At 51.8% G+C, this 26650-nt stretch overlaps 11 protein-coding genes across 11 annotated transcripts; 4 read left to right on the top strand and 7 right to left on the bottom strand.

Annotated features, from left to right (window-relative positions):
- Positions 1 to 297: 297 nt before the first annotated feature.
- On the bottom strand, positions 298 to 741 carry V8C40DRAFT_108114 (uncharacterized protein). The gene has a single exon (XM_083210750.1). The coding sequence runs from the start codon at positions 644 to 646 to the stop codon at positions 356 to 358; it is 291 nt and encodes a 96-aa protein (XP_083068906.1). The 5' UTR covers positions 647 to 741; the 3' UTR covers positions 298 to 355.
- On the bottom strand, positions 742 to 10013 carry V8C40DRAFT_108113 (mitochondrial protein from FMP27-domain-containing protein). The gene is made up of 2 exons (XM_083210749.1): positions 9910 to 10013; positions 742 to 9842 (listed from the first exon to the last, which is right to left on the bottom strand). The coding sequence occupies exon 2, from the start codon at positions 9810 to 9812 to the stop codon at positions 837 to 839; it is 8976 nt and encodes a 2991-aa protein (XP_083068905.1). The 5' UTR covers positions 9813 to 9842; positions 9910 to 10013; the 3' UTR covers positions 742 to 836.
- A 1832-nt stretch (positions 10014 to 11845) lies between these two features.
- On the bottom strand, positions 11846 to 13112 carry V8C40DRAFT_255232 (uncharacterized protein). Its single transcript, XM_083218005.1, has 4 exons — positions 12764 to 13112; positions 12587 to 12700; positions 12408 to 12524; positions 11846 to 12349 (listed from the first exon to the last, which is right to left on the bottom strand). Exons 1-4 carry the CDS (start codon positions 12885 to 12887, stop codon positions 12069 to 12071), a joined length of 636 nt encoding a protein of 211 aa, XP_083068904.1. The 5' UTR covers positions 12888 to 13112; the 3' UTR covers positions 11846 to 12068.
- Positions 13113 to 13393: 281 nt separating this feature from the next.
- V8C40DRAFT_108060 (uncharacterized protein) lies at positions 13394 to 15991 on the top strand. The gene is made up of 7 exons (XM_083210747.1): positions 13394 to 13657; positions 13728 to 13784; positions 13916 to 13960; positions 14020 to 14025; positions 14176 to 14244; positions 14305 to 14586; positions 14652 to 15991. The coding sequence occupies exons 1-7, from the start codon at positions 13654 to 13656 to the stop codon at positions 15875 to 15877; spliced, it is 1689 nt and encodes a 562-aa protein (XP_083068903.1). The 5' UTR covers positions 13394 to 13653; the 3' UTR covers positions 15878 to 15991.
- On the top strand, positions 15992 to 16561 carry V8C40DRAFT_108086 (uncharacterized protein). The gene has a single exon (XM_083210748.1). It carries the CDS (start codon positions 16106 to 16108, stop codon positions 16412 to 16414), a length of 309 nt encoding a protein of 102 aa, XP_083068902.1. The 5' UTR covers positions 15992 to 16105; the 3' UTR covers positions 16415 to 16561.
- Positions 16402 to 16988, top strand: V8C40DRAFT_255228 (uncharacterized protein). Its single transcript, XM_083218004.1, has one exon. The coding sequence runs from the start codon at positions 16564 to 16566 to the stop codon at positions 16762 to 16764; it is 201 nt and encodes a 66-aa protein (XP_083068901.1). The 5' UTR covers positions 16402 to 16563; the 3' UTR covers positions 16765 to 16988.
- Positions 16989 to 17120: 132 nt separating this feature from the next.
- On the top strand, positions 17121 to 18109 carry V8C40DRAFT_255227 (NUDIX hydrolase domain-like protein). Its single transcript, XM_083218003.1, has one exon. It carries the CDS (start codon positions 17238 to 17240, stop codon positions 17976 to 17978), a length of 741 nt encoding a protein of 246 aa, XP_083068900.1. The 5' UTR covers positions 17121 to 17237; the 3' UTR covers positions 17979 to 18109.
- Positions 18010 to 19803, bottom strand: V8C40DRAFT_255226 (Abscisic acid G-protein coupled receptor-domain-containing protein). Its single transcript, XM_083218002.1, has one exon. It carries the CDS (start codon positions 19638 to 19640, stop codon positions 18279 to 18281), a length of 1362 nt encoding a protein of 453 aa, XP_083068899.1. The 5' UTR covers positions 19641 to 19803; the 3' UTR covers positions 18010 to 18278.
- A 1293-nt stretch (positions 19804 to 21096) lies between these two features.
- V8C40DRAFT_255223 (uncharacterized protein) lies at positions 21097 to 23092 on the bottom strand. The gene has a single exon (XM_083218001.1). The coding sequence runs from the start codon at positions 22610 to 22612 to the stop codon at positions 21440 to 21442; it is 1173 nt and encodes a 390-aa protein (XP_083068898.1). The 5' UTR covers positions 22613 to 23092; the 3' UTR covers positions 21097 to 21439.
- V8C40DRAFT_255222 (universal stress protein) lies at positions 23006 to 25221 on the bottom strand. The gene is made up of 2 exons (XM_083218000.1): positions 24301 to 25221; positions 23006 to 24235 (listed from the first exon to the last, which is right to left on the bottom strand). Exons 1-2 carry the CDS (start codon positions 24706 to 24708, stop codon positions 23543 to 23545), a joined length of 1101 nt encoding a protein of 366 aa, XP_083068897.1. The 5' UTR covers positions 24709 to 25221; the 3' UTR covers positions 23006 to 23542.
- V8C40DRAFT_255221 (uncharacterized protein) lies at positions 25018 to 26414 on the bottom strand. Its single transcript, XM_083217999.1, has one exon. It carries the CDS (start codon positions 26064 to 26066, stop codon positions 25737 to 25739), a length of 330 nt encoding a protein of 109 aa, XP_083068896.1. The 5' UTR covers positions 26067 to 26414; the 3' UTR covers positions 25018 to 25736.
- Between the last annotated feature and the right edge of the window lie 236 nt (positions 26415 to 26650).

The raw sequence follows: 26650 nt of genomic DNA, 5'->3' as shown, positions 1-26650 counted from the left end.
CGTTGACGAACCATCATCAGTATTTATAGTCCGCGATTTAGCGTACAGTGATATCACACCACGTCTTGTCGTTCCACAGCCGTCGTTCCACATCTTACGAAATGTACGCACTGTATATTTTATCATTGCCTTTTACAGTTACTTCGCAAATTAAGCACTAAAGCGGCTCAATCTAGCGTATATCATAACCTAAGATGTGGCCGCCGATCTGATGAAGCAAAAATGGTGACCCGCAAGATCAGCATATCGAATGGGACGATCAACATCATGTACGATGTAACTTCAGATTACCATGGACAGAAATTATCACGATTAAGACTAAACATTGTAATATCTCACACAGCAATACAATCCTTCAAGTGTCCTTTAAGTCACCATCATCGGCAATCTCACATATATATATCGACCATGTATATCGAACATATATATACAAACACAACGCTCCGCCAATCCAACCTCTTTCATACGCCATTAAACAAACAATCAACAAGTAAAAGATAACAATAAAAAACGCTAATCCCACCCATCGTCTTCCCTCTCCTCTTTTTTCTGTAACCCGTAGAATTTTCGCCCCAACCTCCGGTTTGATATGCTCCAACACCAGTTTTGTGTTTTGACAGAATAAAACAGAAAAAAGCAAACGCATAACAGAAGAGTACTACAAAGAATATGTAGACAGCAGGTGTGTTTCCCCCGTATATCGAGTATATGTACGTATACCCCAGAAGCATAGCGGCGTAGCCTTTGGTATTAAAATTACAACTGTAACATGCTTTGGGTAAAGCAAAAGGGTAAAACAGTAGACAGGGAGTACAAATATGCCGTAGTGAAGCCATTCAACCAGTCGTCTTGGATCGTGACTGAGACCAGCTTAGCCTCTTGTTTCTCAGTGCTTCATGATGCATGTGTTCCGCCATTGTTGGAGAAGCAGCAGCTTCTTCGTCATTCATTTCCTCAGGTTCATCAGTCTGCACTACGACAGGTTGTTCTCGGTGGCTCATCCTCTGCGTAAGAGCAGTAAGCTTGTCCCTCAAACCAAACCCTCCGCTGCTGACACTGGTGGGGCCAGGATTTTTCTTGTCTAGATGTCCAGCGCTGGTAGAGGGTCTTGATTCACTGCCACCTGACAAAGTCCTCATAGCATGACGGTGTGATCCTAATCCCTGGCTGGAGGACGGTCTGAGAAGCTCAATGGCTAGACTGCTGTGGCCATCACCTCTGCTAGTAGCGTCTACTGGCGTTGGGGGCGTCATTGTCAGGTACGATGGGACCTGGGGAATATTCTGAGCAGAGCCGGTTGTCAAATGAGACCTGCTGCTGGTAATGCTACTGCTGCGACTTGCGGATCGCGGAGCCGGAATGCCACTGCGAATGCTGCTGCGAGTAGACCGTGGAGGCGAGCGTGAGTAGTCTATCGGCGATGTACCGTACATACTTGCCGAGTCATCGCTATCGTGTATGCTAGGCGTGTAATTCTGAGACAGGCTAGAAGACATTGGTGAAATAAGAGCAGAGCTACTCGCAAGTTCTCTTAGCCTATTCCGCTGCTCTGCATTGGGCTTGTGCTTCGAGAACTTGTTTCCAATAATGGCACCTGTATGCGAAATGAGAGCTCTCACGACGGCCTTTTTCAGCGCCAAAGCGAGATCCAAGTTTGACCAAGTCTTGTTCTGCCACTCAATGAGAGGAAGGCGGAACACAAAGTTGTGAACATCTTCAAAGTTGCGTTGGTCTTTGCCCTTGTAACTGAGACACAATACAACAGACGGTATCTTGATATGCGCAAACGTTATGTAGTTGTTGGCTCGCTCAATCATCTTGGTGAGATCATCAGACATTTGCTTGTCCTCAGTGTTATGCCTGCTTCGTAAACCGAAACGTGTCGACTTCTTTGAATCCGAATCCCGGCTGTCTCTGGACGAGAATCCAGTTGAAGACCGGCCGATAACACCAGGTCGTGGAGTCGCCGTCAACGGTCGCATAGACTCAATCGAAGACTTCTTACCCAGCGTTCGTGAGGTGCCTGAACGGAAAAGCCTGAAGTGGCCGCCGCCCTCGCCGTTGTTAACGCCTAGGGTCTTCTTTGAGGTTCTTTCCTCTGCGACGCCGGATGATAGTGTCGGCTTAAGACGCAGCTCGAGCGAACCCGGGCGGGTTGAGAATGAAGTATCCAAGCTTGGCGTAACCGTCCTGCTGACTGTGCTCTTTGGAGACTCGTTTCCTTCTTCATCCGCCTCATTTGAATCGCGCCGAACTACAATTGAAGGATTTGTCTTGGATTCTTCATCAGCCTGCTCCATATCCATACCAGGGAAGATGTATTCAAAAAGACGTTTGCCGACTTCACGTTCCAGCTGGATCTTGATAGGAAATAGCTCTATCTCGAACTGCTCCATAACGGGGATACCTGCTATGGCCTCTAACATGTACCAGTAGACCCGAATCATGTCAGAATCGCCGTCGCCATATCGAGTACCTGGCCTCTCGCCTTCGTGATATGGAGTTATTATCTCCGGGTATGTCGCATCCGGCAAAAGGTTCAGGCCAAGCAATTTTCCAACACGAACCAGATTCATATGGGAGCCATCCGAGTGATCGGTGCGGTCGTACTCTAAATTCTTAAGTTGAAGTTCAACCAGCGGCTCATTCGAATCCTGCATAAGGTGCCAGACAATATCTCTCACGGAGATGCTCCATTTCAACAGCGCGTCGGAGCGTGTATTGTTCTTTTCGAGTCTTCTCTGTGAACTCATGATGGCTTTCATCATGAAGAAAAGTTCATCTTCAGACGCAGCCAGGTCACGCTCCAGGGCCAAGCGATCTTCCCATCCTTTCTTGTCCAAATGCAGGGAGTAAATCTGGAAATGCGATTTGATTTCTTCCATCTGCCTGATGCGGTCCTGCAGTTTCATCACCATTTCTGGAATACCACTCAGGTCACTAAAGTCAGACCCGAGTATAATCTTCTCCAGACGCTCATTCCTCGTCTTTTCGAGGGGCTCGCTGTACATGAGCAGATCAAGCACGATGACATACACCGCGTAATACTGCGATGAGTTACAGAGAGCGCGAGCTTGCGGGAATTCCACCCAGAGGTTGTCCACACGTTTCTCCGTGGGTTCTTCGGTGGTTTCGTCTGTGTTTTCACCATTGACTTCGTCGTTATACTTGAGACGGAGATTGTTGTACTTGTCATACCGAAGCATGGCTGAAGTTTTCTGCACAACACGCTTGAAGCCGAATGGGTCGGTGCGGAAGTCAAACATGACCTCCATAGGTACCCATGGTGGCCACGAGGAACCGGTGGGCGTGCCATACTTGCTGCCCGCATACATGGATACCATGTTGGTGAGGAACCATTTCTGATGCGTGACGAAGAACTGAGTGCTGTCCATGTTGACCAAGAATCGGCGTTGAACAAGGCCGCTGACTTGATCCGAGATTCGCGACTTGTCCATGACTTCCACCACTTTCAGTTCCATTCCTTTTGAAGTAACCAAAACAACGTGCTTCTTGTTCTTTTCACTCTGCAGCTGAATTTGCGGCGCGATAAGCCGCACATGATAACTGCATTGCGGGTTGAACTCATCTGATATACCGCTCTCCAAATCTTCAAGGGAGCCTTCCACAACGCCATTGGCATTGAGAGCAAAGCCTGTGCTCGTCGAAAATTTCCGTCCATCTGCCAAGATACCTTTAATTCGGTCTTCGAGATCTGTTGCAGCGTCCTTTTCGTGAGACGGAGTATCTGGAGACGTGGGAGTGCCGTTGGCAGCTGATGCCGGCTCTGAGTTCATGGCTTTTCCCATCCTAGCCTTTGTCTGCTCGTCTACCATGTCCAGTATGAATTTCACTGCTGGTCTGGATAGGTAGTATATAAAGCCACGTCGTTGGCTACTCTGGTGGACATATCGCAGCACAATGTTACGCAACAGGTTGTTCCATTTCAGCTGCATATTGTGAATCACAAAGCGGTTCTCGAATTCGCTTTCAAACTCAGCATTGGAGGGTATCGAGGGCATGTCCATGTGATCACTCGGGGAATCCATGGATCCTTCGGATCGATGTGTGCTCGCCGCTCCGCCTGATGCATGGCCATTAGTCGATACTCCGTTATTCATTCGCTCCAGCATTGTTTCAAGGAATGCTCTCTTGTCTCGAAGAACGTTAGAATGTTGCCGAAGGGTATCGAAGTCTTCCAGAATCTCGTGGTCCTTGGAATCGGTGCGTATCACTTTCAATTCGGCCTCGCCCACATGTCGTATGTGTGCTCGGATCTGCTCATCGAGCTGAGCCAGACGCTCTTTGATTAGATGTGTCTGTACACTCTTTGGATCGTTTTCTTCACTCATGGTACAAAAGTGTGTCGGCTCATTTCCAAATGGGCTTGTTCTCGTAGGGTCTCCAGCAATTATACCCCCAATGTCGGTCTGACGGAAGTAAGTTAATCGAGGGATATAAGCAAGAGGCAGAATCTTGGTCTCTGGATGAGCTTCAGTGGGTAGAATCCAATCTAGCTCGACAAAATCGTCCATATCGATCCAGCTGTAATCTCCATCAGGAATTGTAAAGCGAGATACATCCGGCTTCTCATCCTGATCGAGGGTGAGATGTGAAATTGATCCCTTCTTGATAGCCTCCGTCGTGGTACCATACAAACTGGCAGAGACGGCGCGAATATCTGCGCACGCCAAGTCCAAGTGTGCTGCATGGAGCTTGATTCCCGTGATTCGACTAGGCGAATTCTTGGTCTTGGCAATGGTATCGAATTCTTCTCGGCGCTGATGAAGATCAAGCATGAAACTGTCGAATCGAACTTTCAGGCCAGTGGCAGAGACGGCGTTTTCGGAGTAGTCCTCGGCATCTTTGTGTTTGTAGATGTGACTCAGGAACAGCGGAGCAAAAAGGAGATTATACTTGACAGTCGCCAAGTGCCTCCCGAATTTCTTGCTATTCTTTTCTCTCCCAGGGAATAGGCTACCCTGCCGAATAGGAAGCGACATGGGTCCGCTGAAGAGTCCCCACCAAGCGAAGAAGTGCGTGAAGAAGCGAGGAGTAAGATGGATCGTGTTGTAACTCCGCGAAGGTTCAAGACTCTGCGACATCCATTCGCGATCAGCCGGTGCACGTACCGCAATTGACAAGTGGATGTGACGACTCCTGAACCCGCGCATGGCATCATAAGGGCATCCGTTCTCATCGGGCTTAGCAAAGAGTGGGTTCTTGAGAACAACCTCATAATGAGGTTTGAAGTCAAAACTTCGTCTGCCATCCTCGATTGCGCGCTCAAATACGAGGCCAGCAAGCCATTGCACCCTTCCGGACAGCTTCATGACGACTTTCTTAAACTGAGCCGGACCGCATCTTAAATGGTCATCCGCAAGTCGACTACTATCATCATCTCGAATTCGGGCAGCTTCTCGCACCTGCATGCTGTAGTCTGGAATGGCAAGAATATACTCGCCACTATCCACCGTCATAAACTTCTTCGGGTTATCCTCTGCATTGATATTCCATTTAATGTCGTTTCGCCAGCACATGATGAAGCCTGCGCCATGTCCAGTTACCTGATATGGGTCGCGTGTGCCCTTCATGGCAAAATGCATATCGCCGTCCTCTTTCCAGGCAACATGGATGCGCGAATGGAAATTAAGTCGAAGTTTATCCCAGAACCCAACCCGTTCAGACGGATCAATCTGCGGCTTGGTGAATGATTCAACGACCATCATCATATCCTGAATTGCTGGTTGGTAGCAGGGACCCCATGTAATCCTTGTGGGAAGAGCTGTGTTGATATCCATGTAGACATCCGAGAAAGATTTGACAGGGCCAATGGTCCGCCTGACTTCAATCGCAAAGCATCCCTCTTTAGATGCACCCGGATCCGAGCTCTTGGGAGGAATAATGTTCACTGGAACTCGTCGTGAAGACTCCAGTCCTCTAAACTCTTCGGCCAAGACAAAGTTCGTTCTCAAAGAGACAGCTTGCAGCCTAGAAGATTGTCCAGCTTTCAGCCCCGGGATGTGTAACAGTGGCAGAGGGTAGTCGCGGAGCGAGCAGCGAGCTTCACCCATATCAATAGAGATATGCATCGGCACCAAGAGACTGTATTGCATATCTTTGGGCATACCTTTGCCGACCTTGTAAATGAAGTCAGGGAGATCCTCAAGAGGGAACGTTGGCTTGTCAACGGCAATGTGGAGGTTGGAGATGTAAGTGGCCATCAACGCCGGTCTGGGGGCGACCTCCAAGATGTTTTCCGTCTCTTCAACGTCGCTCGGCATCTCGTTCTGTCCCCAGAATAGGCCGCGCAGCTCCTTGACACCATCTCGAGATACCTGATAAGCCCGATCAATTCTCTTTTTCCACGACTGGGCATTGAACATGTCCAAATGGAGGCGTGCCTCCTCCACTGAAACTTTTGCATTTCCGTTGATGCCCAGGGTTTCGTTTTCAGGGTTATATCTCGGCATGGCGCTTGGTCGACCCTCGCGACTCCGCTCGTCTTGTTTCGTTGCATCGGAGCTTCGGCTACGGAACCACGCAGATGAAGAGTTCTCTGTCCTTCCACGTGGGAAAGCAGATCGAGAACGATTCTTGCCATTATTTCCCCGCTTCAGTTCCTCTTCCCGCACCCGATTTAGCTTGATACGGAATGCCTCTTCTCTGGTAGCCCTCTGTATTTGTTCCATACGCCCTGCCCGGTAAATCATGCCCAGCTTCCATTCAAATCCGCCATCCTCCATCTCGAAGAGGAAATTTCGCGATCGAATGGATATTTTCGGAACGGACTTGGGTCCTTCGGGTTTCTTCTCTAGGATATACTCGTTTGTTCCCGTTTTGAAGCGGTGCTGCAGCTGCTGCACTGCTTTGATCACGTTGATAATGTTATCGGTAATACGGTGAACAATGACCTCGTGTGGAATACCGATCCGGATCGCCTCAGTAGAGACGTCGATAAGCTTCTCTTCCTTAGTGTCTCCTTGGTTCGATTTGTGTTTGGACTCTCGCAGGTCAAGGCGTCCATTTTTTATGCTAACCATTCGCGACCATATATTGCGCATACGTGGAGATGCAACGTACAAGCGTATTAGCTTAGACGACAAATACGGCGTGGACCATCTCTGACGTCCGGCATCCACACTATAAATGTGAAGCATAATCATTGGGTCATGGGGCATTTCCGCCTTCACCTGAATCAAAGCGACTTTCACGTCGACGACTACGGAGTCTGTGATTGTGGAGGCCGAATCTGCAGGAGAAAATCCAGTGGTAGGAGGGACTAGAAGATCCGACTTTGGAGTACCTTGCTGTGAAGCTCTCGGTGCGTCACCACTGGTTCTCATGAAGGCCTGCCTCACAGTCTTCATAGCAACACCCACGGCATAGTGTCGGTAGAGTGAATACTGAACCATGATGGAACGAATCGAGGACTGGATGTGAAACAACGGGCCATGATTATCACTTGACGCAGAGAGTGAAAATTCAAGACGGGGCACATTGATAAAAGGCTCCAACTCAAGCTGCTCCGCGGTTTCGATGATTTGAGCCTCAATACCTCTGGCATTGAACACTAGACGACGACCATCGCCGATATTCTGGGGCTTCTTTCTCGACCTTGTCGGACTTGTAGATGCGAAATCAGAGTCTGACTGTGTGAGGGATCGGCTGTGAGTTCGTCTCCTGAGCATCCGTCTTTGCAAGCCGTCCAGTCTTTGAGCACGATATTCCGCCGACATGCCGTCAAGGTGCAGAGATATGCCTTTACTATCATCGGAAATTTGTTCATCTACACCGGCAATCTCAATGTTGACATCATTCGCCGCGATTTGATAACGGAAAAGCCATTCGGGGACCGATCTCAGGAAGTTGGGATGCCTTCTTGACTTGGGCTTGGCTCGCTTTGTTGGCTCAACATCGGTGCGTAGCTGGCGTACAATCTGACGAACGCCATCTGTGATTTCTGGCCGCACCATGCTGACTGAAAACGATTGGATGTTGCTCGTGGCATCGACAGAAACTTCGGGGTTGGCTGCCAAGTGGACTTTCAGGTCGAAAGACTCGGTTGTTATCAAGTCGAACCTCTCGCCAGACACAGCTTGGTAGTATAGGTGGTGGGATTGCAGCCGCATTGCTCCATCCAGAGAATAGTGCAAGTCTTCAAGCGGTGAATGAGAGGATTCAGCATCAAGAGCAACAGATGAGATTGATGAAATGATGAGACCGTAATCATCCGGGTCCTCTGTCTTGCCGAGAGGCTTGAGCTTGATGCGGAGAACAGGCTCGTGCATAGTAAACTTAATACTCGCCTTGGGAAGCAGTCGGGAAAAGAGGTATTTCTGCTGCTGCCTTTGTTCCGTCTTTGGAGGCTTTGGTCTGGATCGCATCATTGCTATCAAGAGAGGCAGGTGTCTTGGATCAAGATCGATAGATGGGGAGGTGACCACAGAGTTGGCGAACAGGATATTTGCATTCTTGTCTTCAAAGCTATCCACCTGAGACATCTGGATCGTCTTGGAGGGCAAGGTGGTTCTGACCGTGGTGGTAGCCATGGGAATGTACACAATTCGCTGTGGTTTACCGAGGCCATCGTCCATGCCGACAGAGATGGAGAGGGCAGCCACCAGCGCTTCGTGGGCGATGTCCGTGGACGGGAAGTACATGCGATGTGCTGGTGACTTTGGATCTAGGCGATGCAGGTCGATGCCGACTTCCTTCATGGAAGCAGTGAGATGCACGGGTTTTGCACAAGGGTTGACAGACTCAACCTTTTTGACGAGGCCGACAAAGCTAACGGCAAACTGAATTTCTTTGATGCCTCGCAAGATGGAGCTGAAGAACTCCTTCGAGTCTGAAACAGTTTTCATCAAGTGCTCATTTGCACTGCTAGCGGTTCCATCTTGCACCTTACTAACAAAGATGTCGACGGGGTCATCCAAGCTGGCAACCTTTGGCTTCTTGCGAGACAGCTTGAACTTGGTTGCACAGTGGTGCAACTCGTCGTACGGAATCTGGACTCTGCCGAGCTTCAAGGCAACGGTCGCATCTCGGAGGCCCTCTTGTGTCGGATAGAGATATCCGTGCACATTTAGCAATGCATGGTCCAGAATCTGGAGGGATTCCTTGCCCTCCACGGCGAAAAAGACACTCCGGACGGTCAATATCCATTCAGCCTCGGCGTGTTCCTTTGAAGAGTCGGATCGGTGGAAGAAGAATCGAGCTCGATCGGCCATTTTGTGTCTCGTATCCACGGCAAGCGTCAAGCTTCCAACCTGGAGGCTGCCCACATCGACCACGTTGATAACCGAGTTGGTCACAACGACATCCACCAAGCGCAGCCATTTCACGCTGTGGTGCAACTTTTTCACTTTTTCCTTGAGCTTCTGGAGGCGTGACCACGTCTCGGTCTCAGCTCTAGCTTTGGCTTGATCTGGAGGAGGCAGATCTAGTAGCGGGTCTATTTCCTCCTCCTCCGCATTATCTGTCTTTCGATCCACACTTTGTGGCGTCTCGTCCGTGGCAGGCTTCCGCTCTTCGAGCTTCTTAATATCGGCGGTAACGGTCAGGTCGCTGAGAACAATGCTCAGCCACGTGGGTTGCGCAAAAGTCGGACGATGAATGTTGAGCCCCAGGCCGCGAATCTCGATCCTGATTCCATCTCTGGGTGAGTACGCAAGGCGCCGGAGGGAGAAGTAGCCTATCCGCTGGATCGATATGCCGGTGACGATTCGAAGAACGGCGAAGAGGACGAAGGAGGAGAGATAGAGGAGGACAAAGACACCGAGGGCGAAGGTCGGACTGAGAAGCGCCATGTTTGCAGCGGCGCGCAATCAATTACCTAGCTGAACGGGGAGGTTAGACGGTGTGCCACGAGGCAAGCAAAGCTCCAATCAATGGCGGCGTACTTACAGGACGCCGGTAGCAGAGAGACCATTCTCTCGCAGAGCAAACAGGCAATCAGTGGGAACAAAGAGAAGAGAGACGCGACATGACAGTGCAGTGGGAGAAAAAGAAGGAAAATGGAAGCTGGGAGATTCGACGAGGGAGGGGCCCCGAACCGGGCCAGGTAGGGGGACCTGGACTATCGGGACGCCGGAACAGCTCCTGTGATGCGCCTGGGGTCGAGCAGCAGGGCTTCCCGGGCCGGCTAGGAAGATCGGAGCGAAGAGCGCCGCAAGAACTCCGGATGACGCCTGCGACCCGTGTCGCACGAACAGTTGAAGTACGGAGGTTTGCGAGACGTGGGAGCTGTGCTGTAAGCTGGCTGGTGAGAGCTGGTATGAGTGCTGTACGGTGGAAGGTGAATGGAGGTAAGCAGAGGCAGCGGAGCCGATGCGGCAGATGGGCCAGCAGGTGGCAGTGGAGGTACCGAGTACTTGGCGGCCGAGTCTGGCGTGTCTGGCGTCACGGATTCCCAAGGTACCGGGTCCAGGCTGGAATGGTGGAAAAGGGGGGAATAGGGATACTCGGGGATGCAAAATTTCTCGCAGAGTCGAGGCCAGGAATCCAGAAGCCACCGTGTTCCATAAAAGGCCCTGCGCAGGCCCCGTATTCGAGATTACGGCTGCGCATCAGGTGTTCAATCGTGTGCCGACTTACTAGATGCAGTGCAGTCCCTATCGTACCTATCGTGCACATACACACAGACACTTGGAGCCAAAAAGCGAGCGTGGGATTGATTGGTGCTGGGTACCTCTCACACATGTGCCCTGTACCTATCTATACTTTCAGGCTAGCTGGGAACAGTTCCCGGCTGCCGTGACCTTGTTATCGCGATGCCACGCCTCTTGAACCTAGCACGGCCGCTAACAACGGAGCTCTAGTGTAGACCCGACGAAGCGGATTTAGACGACGAAGCTCACCGTTCAAAAATAGCCTAAATATAAAGGAGTGGTTACGAGGTAGTCGAGGAATACATATCAGGTACTAAGTATTATTGATAGAAAGAGGTAGCTATGCAGTATCAACATCCACCAGGACAGATAGATGTGCTCTATAGTGAACAAGGAGAGGCCTTTCTCTTGGCTGCAGAGAGATAAAAGACAGTAACCAGGTCGTCGTAAGTCACGATATTGAGATTATCCCTAGGTCCGGAGCAGCAGCGGAGTTAGCAATAAGGAGCACCCCCGTTTAGATCTGCATTTGAATACTCGTACATCATACGCACGCGATATGCCCATGTACACACGAGCCATCGCTCTTATTAATGTTCTTAAAAGGAGACCACAATACGGAGTAGGTACATTACTAAAAGAAAGACGCGTCAAATCAACCGATGGTAATATTAGCACTTAAATCCACTCCCTCGGAAACTTACTATAATTCCCGCCTTCCTCGCCTCGACCTGTCAATCTCTCTTGGAATATTCCAACTGCTCCCCTTCTGGACTAATCAAGATTCGGAGAGTCGCAGCCGCAAATACTACGAGATTGCAGACGGTGCTAGCGGTGCTAACGGCCTCACGGACCACCTATGCCAGGATTTACAGGGAATCCCCCAGATACTTTTTGGGCCGCGTTCACCAAGTTGGAGATATTCTCTGTAAAATATTCAAGGTAGTATATGGCCACTCAGTCTTTAACTAAGTCCAATGCCTTGATGACGAGTTGTATTTTCTTGCTTTCTTCATCCATCTTGCTTAGGGCTAGATCGGGTGAGACATTCTGCACGGACGGCATATCGAACGCGGATAACAGGCGTTGATTGGACAATGGCAGCTCATTGGTGACATAAGCACAGGAACACGATCAACTCCCCCTGTTAACCTACAACTCTAATTGTGCTTCTATTATTGGCCATCACATGCTGCAATTGATGAGCCAGTCTTCCAATACGAGATTCATGCTTTCTTCATTGCAACGTAATGGCTATTTCGTAAAAAGAAAAAGAAAAAGAAAATTTGTATGCTTCGTTTAACAGTAGACGTACGATATTATGCTCCGTGGATGCCGATCCAAATAAGTCGATTCAGCTTATTGTGGTATATATGAAAGCAGCAAGGATATCAACCATAAAACAGCAATTACAAAAATGATAAATTAGAAAACCCGCCCGATGAGTTTCATGTCTTATTTTTCGTTTTTAGCTTTCTGATCAATAGACCTTAGCTCGGCGATCCGGTCGTCAATGAGGGCAATGTCTGCATCGACTCTGAGAATTTTCTCTTCCATCATGTCGATGTATTCCTGATCTGTGAGTTTCCTTAGCGGACTCCAGTTCGACCGAAGCCAGCTATCATTTTCGTCCTTGACTTTTGGCTTCCTGTTACTCATTCCATTGGCAACAAGCTGCCCGCCTGCTCCCAGTACTCCCCACATGGCCATGGCAGGTAGAATCTTCCCTGGACCCCCTTCCAAGCTCAAAAGTTAGTTGACAAGCGCTGATATTAGCAGAAGCTTGTTACTCACGTATCAATCCGGCTACTGCACCGGCTGCTGATCCGCCTATGGTGCTCGCTATGGTTTTGTCGACTGGCCTCAACTGTTGGTCGCCTCCCATGGCCCTGACGGTCATAGACCTAGTAACTTGACGGAGTCAATAACGATGCGCATAGCTAAGAGGCCGGTCAGAGGTAGGATAAACTTACACCAGAAGCTTCCTCCCAAGGCAAACCATTGAAATCCGGTTACAGCACCACTGGCTACAGGACTGGTGTCTCGTGCAATGGCACCAGCAACACCAGCTAATACTCCAGCAGCGCCTTGTTTGCACATGTTAGAGCCAAAGGATATAATTTGCCATGAGTGAAGGATGAGAAACTTACCGGTGAAAGAGCCAACTTTGACGGGAGTCACGATGAGGTCTATAATCTCTGGCGGCAAGATGCCCCGTTTCTTGTGCTGTTGCGGCTGCAGGGGGCCGGGCGAAGGTTCCGGCTTGTCGCTCATGATGGTCTTGAGATTTTTCACCCCACGTTCCTTTTTCTGAGTGGTGAATGTATGTGTCTGAGAGAAACAACAGTAAGGGAATGGATGATTAAATCAAGGGAGATAGAGGGTAATATTGCTAACAAATAACTAAATGAAGAGAAAAATAATAGGAATAATATTAATACAAACTAATAGTAGACTGGCTGGTGTTGATGGAGATGGATATCATTAGCAGGTCAGCCTTGGGGAAATGGATTGGAGGTACCTGTGAACATTTAATTCCTCGCCTGGCATGGTGGGGCTCTTGCTGGGCGGTGGAGATGATATGCACAAAACGGGTCGGCGGCTATGGGCAGTGACTTGGAGATACCAGCGATGCGCAGGCACCGCAGCCACGGCGGCCACTGCAGACGCTTGGCTGGCTAGGCACAGCAGGTATCGGCAATGTCGCAGCGCCTAGCCCGACACGGCCTAGCGCCTCCCACTCTTGGGCGGGCGAAAATTGGAAATGGAAAAGGCAGCCAGCCCTCTCACGACGCCGCATCTTTTTTTTTCCTTGACGAGCAAATTTCACCTCGCCAACCCCAGACCCGGCATCTGGGACTCGTACTCGCGCATCCGAAGCCAATCTGGTCCCTTCATTGGCTGCTCTTCCTCCTGTCGATTCTCTTCGGCCACCGCCTATTCTTCTCCCGCCGCAGCCTAGCAAACAGTCTGCCCTTTTGCGCATCGGCTGCTGATACTGTGATATCCTTGCGCGAGCTCGCCCTTCTCAACCGCAATCATGGGTATGTCACCGAATATGGCTCTGCGGTACTGTCGAGAATATCAGAACATCCTGCTGACGCTGCTCAATAGCTCCTAAGAAGAAGGAACAGCAGAAGATGTCCCTTGGGGACTTTCTGGCTGATTCAGGTTGGTGCTGCCGTCACCCCTCCCTTGATGCCCTCGTCGACCGCTACCGATTTTGGGGGGGTCGCATCGACACCCCGCGCCGGCACTAGAATAAAAATTCCGGACCGACAACATGCTGACTCTTGGCGCAGGTTTTGGTGGAGGCTCCTGGGCTGATGAGGTTGAGGAAACTTATGGTATGTTGCTCCTGCCTGGCGAATTCTTGTCGCTTGGACCCTTGCTAATTTGTTTACAGTTTCTGGTAAGTGCATATAATATCCAAAAACGATCTGCCCGAGAAGGAAGAAAAGAATAAGAGGAGGAAAACAAAAGAAAGAATGAAAGAAGAAAACATGAGCATACGATCGGCTACATAAACACATGACAACATGATATTGACCTGATGATACAGGTACTCAGGCTCTCCCTCCCGCTCGTGACAGCGGCCGTTCCATGACCACCTCTTCGTGGCAGGACCGAGGTATGAATCATTCACGCTGTGGCCAGTGGCTGCTCATCACTCATCATTAACGCCTGCTAGGCTACTCTGTCCGCGAGTCCGTCCCCGCCAAGCTTCCCGAGAAGCCTCCGTTTACCGCCCATCTGGGCAACCTGTCATATGATGCCACCAACGAGTCTGTGACCGACTTCTTTGACGGCTGCGACGTTGTCAGCGTCCGAATTATCGAAGACCGCGAGCTGCAGCGCCCCAAGGGCTTTGGATATGTCGAGTTCGGCAACCTTGACGGCCTGAAGAAGGCCCTGACCCTTGATGGGCAGTCGTTTGAGGGCCGCATGATCAAAATTAAGATCGCCGATCCTCGTATGTGTTCTTCCCATCGTGGTATTATATGACAAGTAAATTCCGTATGCTAATTGATGATGTAGCTCGTGGTGGCGACGGCCGAGAGGGCCGTGGTGAATCTGCCCGAGACCTGAGCGAGTGGACCCGCAAGGGCCCTCTTCCCGATCTTCCTGGAGCGAGGGGTCCCCGGTCCGACTTTGGTGAACGCCGCCCCCCTCGCGATCCCGCCTCTGAGGGCCGTTCTACTGGAACGTGGGAGCGACGCGGACCTCTGTCTCCCCTGTCCCCCCAGGAACCCGGATCTCGTGAAAGCAGCCGTGCGCGCGGACCTCAAGAGGGTATGGGAGAGCGCAGCGAGTCGTACCGCGGAGACCGTCGGGGCCCCGCAGCTTGGGGAGAGGGCAGACAAGAGGGTGCCCGTCCTCCTCGGCAATACAACGAACGACCCGAGCGCCCTGAACGCCCGGAGCGCACTCCTACCGCCGCTGAGAAGGATTTCCAATGGCGCAATAGCATGCGTCCGGATGCTGCCAACGCACCCCCCGCTGAGACTCCGGCCTCTCCTGGAGCCGCTCCCCCAGCCCAAGCCCCCGGTGGCCGCCCCCGTTTGAACCTTCAGAAGCGAACCGTTTCGGAGGTTGCCGATAGCTCCTCTTCTGCCGCTGGAGACGCCAAGGCCAGCCCCTTTGGAGCTGCTCGTCCCATCGACACCGCAGCAAGGGAGAAGGAGATTGAAGAGAAGAGACTTCAGGCCATTCAGGAGAAGAAAGAAGCGGACGAGAAGGCCAAGGAAGAGCGACGCCTAGCCAAGGAAGCCGCCGCTGCCAAGGCTGAGGCCGACGCCGAAGCCGAGGCTGAAGCCAAGCAGGCTACTGAGGCCGCCGAGGCCAACGTTGAGGCGAAGACAGACGCCGCCGAGACAGAAACCAAGACCGAGGAAGAGGCCAAGACTGAGCAGGCCAAGGAAAATGGTGCGTCGGAGCAAAAGGTTCCTATCCGAACTCGAGACCAGCCCAAGGATTTCAGCCAGGGACAGAAATCAAGAGCTACCGAGTCTGGCAACTGGAGATCAGCCACCAACGAACAGCGACTCTCCCGTGGAAACTTCCGTGGTGGCCGTGGTGGCAGCCGTGGCGGCCGTGACGATGGCGCGCCCCGAGGACCTCGCAACGAAAACCGGGCACCTCGTTCCAATGGCCAGCAGGCTGCTGCTCCCGCGGCCGAGGGCGACGCTCCGGCTCCGGCTGCTGATGAGGACGGCTGGACCACCGTCTCCGTCGGTAAGAAGGGACGAACTGGACGGGTGTAAAAAGACCAAAAGCAAAGCAAGAAACCAAAAAAGAGCGATTGTAAAAAATTGATGTCCATTTCCTTTCGGTTTTCATGACTAGAGATACCGTCGCAAGATTTTCTGCCAGCGGATCCCGGTCCTGACATCGTGTGCACTGTTCCGATTTCTAAATACGTTACCGATTTCCGGGCAAGGCGTTTCTGCAGTCTCCAATCTCGTCCGTCTCCAGCCGCAAACCGCTTGGATATGGCTCATGACTTTTTCGGCAAGCCAAATGATGCCGTGTCGACGCTACAAGATGTTTTCTCAATTTCTTCTCTCTTTTTTGCATCTTTGTTCACTCGAGCATCTGATGGTGTTGGCCGTTACAGCGCTACTTTGTCCTACCGTGCTCTGCTGGCTGGGCTTCGAATGAAGCTTGTTTGCTTGCTGCTCGGTTGGACGGGATATAGTGAAAGTTGGTCGACAGTTGCTCGGCACATGGGCCGTAATAACGTTTTTCTTTTTTTATTCTTCATTTTTTTTTCTTCAACAAGTTGGGGCAGGAAGGGCTAGGAAACGGTCAAAATGATGCAATTTTGTTTTTCCATCTCATGACATGCATTTATGCGGGACAGAACAGATTGAAAAGGAGGGAGAGATGATTTGAACGATCAGCTTTCAATGACGATGATGATGACCAGCTCACGCTTTATGCAGTGTCGATGAGGAGGGCGGGTTCTATCTATTCATCTGCGGACTCTTTGGGGAACATAAAAACGGGGAATCTATCTACGCAGTTTTGTTCTTTTTTTGTTGCTTGCTTTTCCCGCCTTTGCCTTTCTTCTTCACTTTTTCCTCTTGTTACTTTAAAGATGTTGCTCGGACTGGGACAGAGAAAGCGAGAGCAAGAGACAAAAGCTTGAACTGGACAGACTGATACCCGGCATCGAGAGAATTGGCGGGCATGGATGTGATGCGCCTTGGCTGGAAACTGAGGCACGGGAGAACGAAGCAGAGCAGAGGAAAAGCAAAAGAACAGACAATGGCATGAGGGCCGAATGTAGCCGCTTTGAAGCGAGTCTATTTGATAGAGGGCGAGGCAAAATAAAAAAGGGTTTCTATTTATTTGACGATGACGGTGACGATGATGTGACTGTTTGTGTGAAATTGTGTTGCCTTGTGACTGTGCCTGGATGGCGCCCTTTGAGATGCACATGAGTGCTGCCTGCCGTGCCCAGGCCGGATATATTATATCGCGCACCCTGTCCGCTGAGTTGTGACTCTTTATTCTCATTTTTTATCCATCTTGACTCTCATCTGATACCCTACAAACAACAACTCAATTCGAATATTATTTATTCCTTACAACAACTCCAATTACACCGAATCATTCACAATGACGGCATTCACTTACACCCATTCACCCTCCCTCGCCCCCCTAACAACTCAATCCCCTCAAACCCTCTCTGCAACCGGCAACCCCCCCATCGACTACCTCATGACCAGCGTCATGGTCCTCCGCCAATCTCCCTCTCAAAACACAAAAACCCAGCCGCAAATCCTCCTCCTCCGCCGCCACCCGCAAGATTCCTACCCCCTCAAATGGGAACCCCCGGGCGGCTCCATCGACCCTTCCGACACCACGGTTCTCTCCGCCGCAGCCCGCGAACTACACGAAGAAACCAATCTCACAAACCCTCATTTCCACACATGGGTAGCCATGGCGAGGGAATTAAACACCGAGGAAGCTTCGCGGATGAAGAACTGGGGCGTTCTGCCGGAGGAGGAACTCGCGAGGGATGTGGAAGTGAAGATTGATGAGGAAGGGGGTGTGGTTAGGGTGACGACGTTTTTGGAGACGAAGGATGTTTGGGGGAAGATGAATTTCGTTGCTACGGTGGATGAGGGTGCGAGAGTGGAGATTGATCCTGAGGAGCATGTTGAGTGGGGGTGGTTTACGGAGGAGGAGGTGAGGAGGGGAAGAGCTGTTTTGCCGTTGGAGAATGGGAATGGGAATGGGAGTGTGAGTGGTGAGAAGGAGGAGAAGGAGAGAATGTTGGAGTTTACGAGTCAGGCGGTTTGGGGATCTGTGTTGGAGGCGTTTAGGGTGGGCAGGGAGTTGGGCGTGATTGTGTGAGCGAAAGGACGAATGTTTATGACTTTGCGATGGATCATGAAGTTTGTTTTTGCTTCGGAGAAAGAGACCTAGGTCGATAGAAGGATAGACAAAGAAGAATAGACGAAGCATGACATGATGCTTTACTGCAACCCATTGCGTCCCATCGCAAATGCTGGTGCTTAAACCCATCAAAACAATATAAAATCCTCCCAAGAAGAGAAAAGAAATAGAAAAACATCAAGTAGTATCCTTGTGAAAAATCTCAACGCCAGGCCAACATGACAAAAAACAACGTCAACAATCAAAAGCTCATAAAAATCACGACCTCTTAGCCCCCATCTCCTCCATCCCATAATCATCCCAATCAGCCTCCCCAATCGCACTAATCTTCCCACCAACGAATATCCCCACGCCCGTCACCACGCTGCCCAAGAGGAACCAGCCCTCGAACCAGCCATCCACAAACGCCGGCGTCAGCGCCCCCCTCAGGACCCCTCCGACGGCAGATCTCGCCTCGCTGGGGAGCTGGCTGCGTAGGAGCAGGCTCGCCGAGATGACATACGTCGCTGCTACTTGTCCGACTGCCAGGGCGAGATTCGCTTGAGCGTGTCGTAACAGTCCGGGAGTCCATTTGGCGAAGAGGTGGAATGTCTGGATGGCGCTGTTTGCGCTGGCCACGAGGATGACGCCGCTGAGGGCGAAGCTGATGATGCGCGCCCACGCCATCTGGTCGAGCTTCGGGTCCCAATGTCTGGCTAGCAGTCCTAAGAAGCGGTTGATGGGGTCACTGCTGGCGAAACTGGCTGACGGAGAAGATGCCCTCCGGAGAGTCGTCAATGATGTTGCCAGGATGCGATACACGCAGTAGACGCTGAAGATATATGACGGGACGAGCAAGATGCGGCCCATAGTCGTCGAAGCACGGGCCGAGGCGGCGCGCTGGTTCTTCATCAGTACCAAGTTGGAAGATAAGTTGGCCTCCATGGCCTCGAGCCCGACAATCTCCATCTTGAGCGTCTGTATCTCAGCTTCCTCGCCTGTTGCACCTCGTATCGAGCCCATGACCATCCCGACCAGTCCAGTTTTGCCCCTTTTGCTCGCTTCTTGGCTAATCTTGCGTTCCAGATACTGCAGACGATGCCGTTTCGTCGCCAACATCTCGCTCGTTGCGTCCAGCCCCGTCTGCTTGCGATTGACATCTGCCTCGGTCAACGGCCTCCGCCTAACATCGCTGCGACCAAAAGTGTGCCACGGCGCCGACACGGACGCAAAGCCCGACAGCAGCGCCATGAGCGAGATGCCCACGACACCAATACGCTCCAGACACGCCCTGGTCAGATCCTCGCCCATGATGCCCCTCGAATTCCAGCTCGGACTCGTCCTCCCATCATGATCCGCCGGCGGCGCTGACCGCAGCAATATCTCAGCCCGCGGCACGACGCTGCCCATGGACCAAAATATGAACAGCCAGCCACCAAACAGCACCGCCTGCAATCCCAATGCCACGCGCGGAAGCTTGCCCTTGGCCGTCCTCTGAAAGCTCCATCCCGCGCTGGACACGAGGCTACGACACTCAAGCCACGGAATCAACACCACCAGCATAAACAGCAGCGCCGGCACCGTAACCCTCAGCGCCAAGTTCCGCGCCGCCGGATCAACCGCCTCAACAATCTCAGCCATGATGAGCGCGCCCAGCGTCGCCGCCAATCCAACCGTCGTTCCAAAAGCCCATGCCGCGCCTCGCCGCCTCCAGCTCTTGGTGCCGTGCTCGGCGTGGACCTGCCGCAGCGCCGCCGGGGCATGAGCTGGCAGGACGTGGTCGTCGCCGTCGCGAGCATCGTCTTGCGCCGCGCGGCTCAGCTTGGGGAAGATGAGGCGCACGGCGACGGCGTTGGCGGCTACGAAGACTGCGGCAAAGGGCAGCGCCGACAGCAGAGCGGCGGCTGTGACGGCGTGCGGACTTGGAGGGACGCAGGCATCTTGGTCGCAGGACGAAGACGAAAAGGGCCACATTTGCGTCGATGTCTTTTGAGTGGTTGCTGTCGGATGAGGTTGTCGTTAATCTTTGGTCTTTCGTTTGGGTTTCCGTATCCCCCCTCCGCGCTCTCTCTCTATCTTGCTTAAGTCGATGAGATCAGATCAAATCAAATCGACCTCAATCGCCCTCTCGTAGCTCGTGTCGAGATTATCCCTCCCCTCTCCAATCCAATCCCGTCAGTATCGTCGCACTTGTGTTGTCCAAATCCAATCCTCCACCAAAGACGCCAGCTGTAAGTTACTCGAATGCTACCTGTTTCCCTCTTCTCAGGTACTACTAGAGGTAGGCCTGTAGTAGTAAAGGTAGCAGGTTTCAATCAATGCAAAGTCAATCAACGAAGCCAAGCGAATGTCTGTCTGGTAAGCAGATAGAAGAGATAAGTGTAGTAAGTATTTATCGCAGGTAATCAAACACCCCACGTTGGCTTTAATAAGTTGGTAAAAGCGCCGGCTCAATGGAAAGCTGGGTCGAGAAATACTTAGGCGGAACAAGACAGATATAGTGCCTTGGTCGTTGCTGTCGTACCCCCTTGCAATTACTCCATACAATCAATGTAACCCCAGGAAAAAAAAGAACAGCGAGCGAGTGAGAGAAAAAAGCATGGAGGGAAGACAAGAGAGAAAAAGAATGACGACGATCCTCTTACTGCAATCTGGGGCCAGTCCCACCCAAAGCGTGTACCTGTACTCTGTACTTTCAACCTTCAGCGACGCAATAGGCGGATAAAGCTGCATGTGGCCGCCAATTCTAACCAATTAGCATCCGTAAACCCGTGGGTGGGCTCGTACTCGGTACCCGCACCTAACTCCCCACTGTTCCCAATGCTAGAAAGCCCACCATCTATTTTCAGCAACATCCGAACTCTACACTACACACGAATCTGCAGCAAGATGCTTAGGGTTAGTCATCGAATTGCTTTCAAGGTTTCTTGTCTGTTTTACTTTACACTGCCCAGCCGTATCTGCACAGAATCATTCCACTTTGTGTTGCTTCGCCCGCGCTGATCCTTCTAAAGGCCATGCATCTCTTTAACCGCCAAGATGTCCCGTGTTTCGTATCGTATCAGAATGTCCAACAAGCCTCACTCACTCCATCTTGCTGCTTCCCCTCTTCTTGAGCCGCGTAACCCCCGACAAACATGGATTATTCATCTCCCGTCATCGGCATCTTCACGGAATTCACGGCACGCTCAAAAGTCGTCATGCTTAATCGCTTTCTTCATCTGGCTGTCTCGGCGCAAAATCTAGATGCCATATTGCCATGCGCTAATCTTTTCCCCAAACCTACATGAACATAATCCACCGCTCTATTATTATTCCAATCCACCTGCATCAACCAATCAAATCAACCAATCGCTAACCTGCCTGTGTCCCGTGAATGAATCTGTGCTCAGTATGCAATTCCGAATCCCCTTGCAAAATAGCTGCGAGGAACTTTCCCATCATTCTTGTTTTCTCTTATTCTGAGCGGCATTCTGAAACCATTTCTTCATCGTTGCAAGAGGTGATCTCTTTGTAGCTGCGTTTTCAATATCGCCAGCTGCCTCTGCATCCGCATCAAGGTTGTCTTTTGCTGATTCCACAACATCGCCCTGGTTTTGAACCTGGTTCAAAGTTGTAATGCTGTTCCCTGAGCTGGTCTCTGGTACGAATGCCGACGTTTGTGAAGCAAGGGCTTCTTGAAGGCGGGCGGGCGGCCACAAGCCAGCTTCTTGTAGCATCCGTTTGAGGTGCTCTTGCTGATGAGCGTTCATCGGCTCGCCCTCCTCTTCCTCGCTCTCCTCTTCACCCTCCTCCTGCTGTGGCGATGTGGTTGGCCGCTGTGGCGACGACGTTAGCCGCAGCGGATGGTTCGTCGGGGCATAATATTGCGACCTAGGTACATTCTGTTCGGGAGACCAATCAAGGGGTATTCCCCCCGAGATTGGCCGAACGGATTGTCTCCGAGGAGATCGCGGCACTGACAACCGCTGTGGGGACCGTTGTGCCGTTGCTGGTTGAACGGACCGTCCCTGAGGAGAATTTTGTGCTGATATCGGCTGTGCGGGCCGCCCCTGAGGAGAGTTTTGTGCCGATGCGGGTTGAACGAGTCGTCCCTGAGGAGAGTTTTGTGTTGATATAGGTTGTGCAGGCCGTCCCTGAGGAGAGTTTTGTGTTGATATCGGCTGTGCAGGTCGCCCTTGAGGGGAACGTTGTGCTGATACCGGTTGAGCGGGCTGTCCCTGAGGAGAACGTTGTGCTGATACCGGTTGAGCGGGCTGTCCCTGAGAGTATTGCGCTGATGCCCTGGGAGAATTGCGCGAAGAAGGGGCTGGACGCGTCGAATTCGGTTGCTCTCGTTGCTTCGGCTTGCTTTGCTCCACGAGGTCGTCAATCTTGTGAGCCAAATTTAGCGTGTCCGAATCCTTTGGTCTAAGGGCGACTTGCTTCGATTTCCCCGTACGCGAAGATATACTCGCAGCGTCAGATGCTCTTGAATGCTCCCCTGACAGATCATTCAATCTTTGAATCTCCCTTCTCACCTCCTGTCTGGCCTCGTCGTCGCCATCTAGTAACGTTTCATCCGCAGACTCAAGCAAAGCAGTCACCCGAGGATCCTTCTTTTTTCTGAACATAGTTGAGGGTGCTTCAATCGCATTTTTTGCACCAATCGCCAAGCTCCAGATCTTTGAATCCGAAGGCGAAGGTCGATCGTGTATAATTCTGGACCTGGAACTTGAGCCCCTTGGAGCGTGACCCTATCGGCTAAAGCGACTGGTATCTCTTGAGGCAGTCTCTGACTCCCTTGGGGCATTTTTGGCAAATTGGACAAGGCCGGGTTGTCTCTCTTTTCTGGCACGTGGAGCAACGTCTCTGGTGGAGGGAGGTACATCCGCGGGGAAGTCGGAAGGTTCAGCAATTGGAGACAATGAAGTTGGCAGGTCATGTACAGATCGTCTTTTCCGTGATTTCCTCCTTGATGGACCAGGCATAGAAGGATCGGCCTCATCAGGGCTCGTCGTGTAATAACCGGCTGTCGAAGGACCTGCTGTCGAAGGACCTGCTGTCGAAGGACCTGCTGTCGAAGGACCTGCTGTCGAAGGACCGGCTGTCGAAGGACCGGCTGTCGAAGGACCGGCTTCGCTAGGAATAGACATGGCAGAAGTTCTTGGAGCAGGGCCGGCTGCTGATGGGCTGTTTGTTAAAACCGACGCTCTCTACCCATGCGGCTTTGAGCTCCGCTGCTGCGACGTTGGCGCTCCTTGACCTTGTAACTGACTTGATGCCACTGCCTTAGAATTCGATACCGCTGGTCTTGGTGTTTCCAGAGTCGTTGATCCTGAAGACGGCGCCGTGAATTGTAAAGACTTCGCCTGCTGGTCTGCAATCCTCTTGTGGAGATAGCGGCTACGAGGAGTGCTATTGTCTCCGCCTCCCCTCATCGTAACCTCGGGGTCTGCCTCGCCTGCGTCGCCGCCATCAGCCTTAGGAGCCACTACCAGCGTATCCTTGGAGCCTTCTGCATTCTGGCGCTTGGGGGTACGCCCTGGGCCGCCGCGCATCTTCTACGATGCACTCCCAGAGTTTTGCCCCTGGGCCTCATCTTCATCATCGTCCTCTTCCTCATTAATGCCTTGCCTGAGCGCGGCTGCCTCGCTGACCTCCATTTTGTGAAGCTGGTCCAGTTTCTGCTGCTGGTTCAGAGCCTCTACTCCGGTCATGACCTCAAACTCTCCTTCCTCGTCATCTTCCTCGTCATCGCTGTTGGGAGCGCTATTAGGAGCGCTATTGGGAGCGCTGGGCGGTGACGGATCAGAGGAAACGCGGCGCGCAGCACTTGTCCGAGGGCCGGCCACGAGGTCGGGAGATTTTGACCTCATCAAGACCGTCTCGTGGATAGGTTTGATAGTTGGGTCAAACTTGGCGGGCAGACCCAGCACCTTTGCCACCTGATGCGCCTCCTCTTCGCGCGGAATTTGAACCTCTAGTTCGTAGCTGCTGCTGGCTTCGCTATCGGCCTCATGTTTGCCATGGGTTGCAGCCAGCATGCTGACATATGTTTGCCGAGAGTTGTCGTTTGTGCGCTTAGCTTTTTTCTTATTCCGTTTCTCGGTAGGTCTCACAACGACGACGGGTATGGGAGAATATTGTAGGCAGTACTTTGAAAACGAATTGCGGTTGTTGACGAGGCCTTGAAGTCCGCCAAGGGACCGTCCTCGTGTGCCCACGATGAGCATGGCTGGTTGGTACAGTTGAATCTGGTATTGAGAAAGAAAATAATTAGGTCATGTCCCGCCAGGTGGATGAGACTGTAGCAATTTACCAGGGACTGAAAGGTAGCATGTAGCTTGCCAACTGCGTACTCGAGGACGAAGGCAACAGCACTGCCTCTCTTATTCTTCGCCATGACGCCATCCAACACCTGTTGCGCATCGCTACGGTATGATTTCTCGCTAACTCGTACGTCCTTTTCAATAACACGAACGCAGATAATTTCGTCGCCGTCGTCGACAAGCTCGTCTAGAAGCCATTGAATGGCATAATCTGAGTACGGGTGCTCGTCAACGCCGACCATGAAGGTGCGCGATCTCCGGCGTGGCTGATACCCATCGTGTTTGATGCTGAGTACGAGGGACGAGGTAACCTTCTTGGACGTCTCACCGCTGACGACATTGTCAAAGCCGACATGGCGCTGAAATCTGTCGTGCGGTTGTGAGGTTAGTGTCGCCATTCCCGTCGCAAATGAAACAGGGGTTTTGGGTGGAAAGAGATAGAAGACGGGTGGTAAGAAGACGGAGAAAATGGGTGAGAAACAAAGAAAAGCATCTAGTTGATCAAGAGTACATGAGGCATAATATATAGAGCCCAAGAGGAGATGGTGAGGGAAATATGCAAATGCCAAGGGTGAAGCATGTGAGAGGAAGATGACGGAGATTTTGCGACTGCAGCGAGTTGGACTAGGTCCGTCGAGTTCCACCACAGAAAAAGGTGCGAGCTATCCCATCTCGTTACTGGCGGGGTAGGAAAGAAAATAGCCATAACGAGAAGCTCCCGGAGCGGTGGGGCCAATGAGCTGCTGACTTTGGTCGCTTCGGCTGGATCTTGTTGGAGAATTGGATGGAGGAGAGAGTTGGAGAAGAGGCATCCAATCACCAGGCAACAGGGTATCGAAACCGGGCACCCGCAGATTCTCTGTGCTGCCAACCTCACACAGGCGGCTTGTGCTGCTCGCTTGAGATGCTGCACTCGAAGCCCCTCAGAGACACGACAGAATGGGATTTGGATCCCCAGGGTGCAAATAAGGAGTGCCGCTAGCGTGAGGATCGAAGGCTCCTCGGCCCACATGGACTTGACACTATCGCAACTCTACCGCTCTACCCGACGACATGCGCTCCCAAGAGAGAATCATGTGTGGTAGAACAGCAACAGAGGCAAACTCGAGAGAAATGCATTGTCCATCCCTGGCCGGCAAGTTTTTGCCGAGAGCACGCGTCAAAAAGGCCTGGAGAAGCACGAGAGTGTCTCTTGTGAATTGGACACAGAAATCCCGCCGAGCACAATGTCTTGGAGCGCCCTTGGGCCGCCGGTACACCACTTGACATTTGCCGTATTGCCGTTCTGGGACACGCAGCATCGCGAATGGGAACACAGGAGATATACACAGGACCAAAAGGGATGTATCCAGGATAGATCGACAAGAGAGGGTGGGATAGACAGAGAGAAGAGAGGGGAAAAAAGAAGGAAAATGAAACAAGACGCTTACCTGTTGTGAGGGGGAGATGGAGCTCGTGCCTTGGCCCCGTCCGAAGGCCGTTTCTGGGTGCCAAGAGCCTTCCGCTTGCCTATAGACGAGGCTGATATAGTCTTACTCAACGGCGCTCCGCTGGGCTTTGCCAGCTCTGTAGCAAAGCTGATGCTCGAATGCCGACGCGAAGAAGTGTCGCTAGCACTTGAGGCCAGAGGTACCGAGTTCTGGCTGCCACTAGCATCAGATGGAGGAAAGTACTCTTCTTGAGACTCCTTTGGCGGTGCCATTGACGACGGAGAAACGTCCGAGTCCGAAGCTTGGGGTGTCTTTAGCGACTGCATGGTGAATGATTTCCAGTAGTGCTGTCTGTTTGTTAGGCGCTTGTCCTGCACGAGTTGGTAAAGGCTTGGTCTGCTCACTCGCTGCTGACGTTGGTAATGAGTGAACCTGGCGAGAGTTGACCCGGTTTATGAATCCAGGAGTGTTGGTAAACGGGATATGGGGCCGAGGAAGTCGATCAGAACCGGGCAAAAAAAAAAGACAAAACCGTGATCGAGGTGTATCTGGTCGGGCTCGACTAAAGGAGAATCCCCACCTCAAGATGACTCAATAATAAAAGAACGAGATTGAAGATGGATAATGGAGAAAGAGGGTGAAAAGAATACAGCCCGAGGAAAAAATGCTGCGTCTTTATGGATATCGTATTTTTGCTGGTGAGGTTGAGAAACAAGTCCAAAACACACGATCCACGGCCCGGCACCAAGATGCCGAGCTGGCGCAACACGGCAGACGGGCCTTTCGGGAAGGTGCAGGCAAGTTCCGGGCTTCCGAGGCACAAAGAGTGCAAGAGGATGGGGAAAAAAGACGCAGATGAAGGTTTCCCAAATGGAGAAAAAGAAAGGGAAATCACGAGAGGCGGAAATGC

The sequence above is a fragment of the Trichoderma camerunense genome (genome assembly GCF_050948025.1).
Source record: "Trichoderma camerunense strain CBS 138272 chromosome Unknown V8C40scaffold_20, whole genome shotgun sequence".
Classification (NCBI taxonomy): Eukaryota; Fungi; Ascomycota; class Sordariomycetes; order Hypocreales; family Hypocreaceae; genus Trichoderma; species Trichoderma camerunense.
Note: the sequence above shows the minus strand (reverse complement) of the source record. Positions and strands in the feature narration are given on the sequence as shown.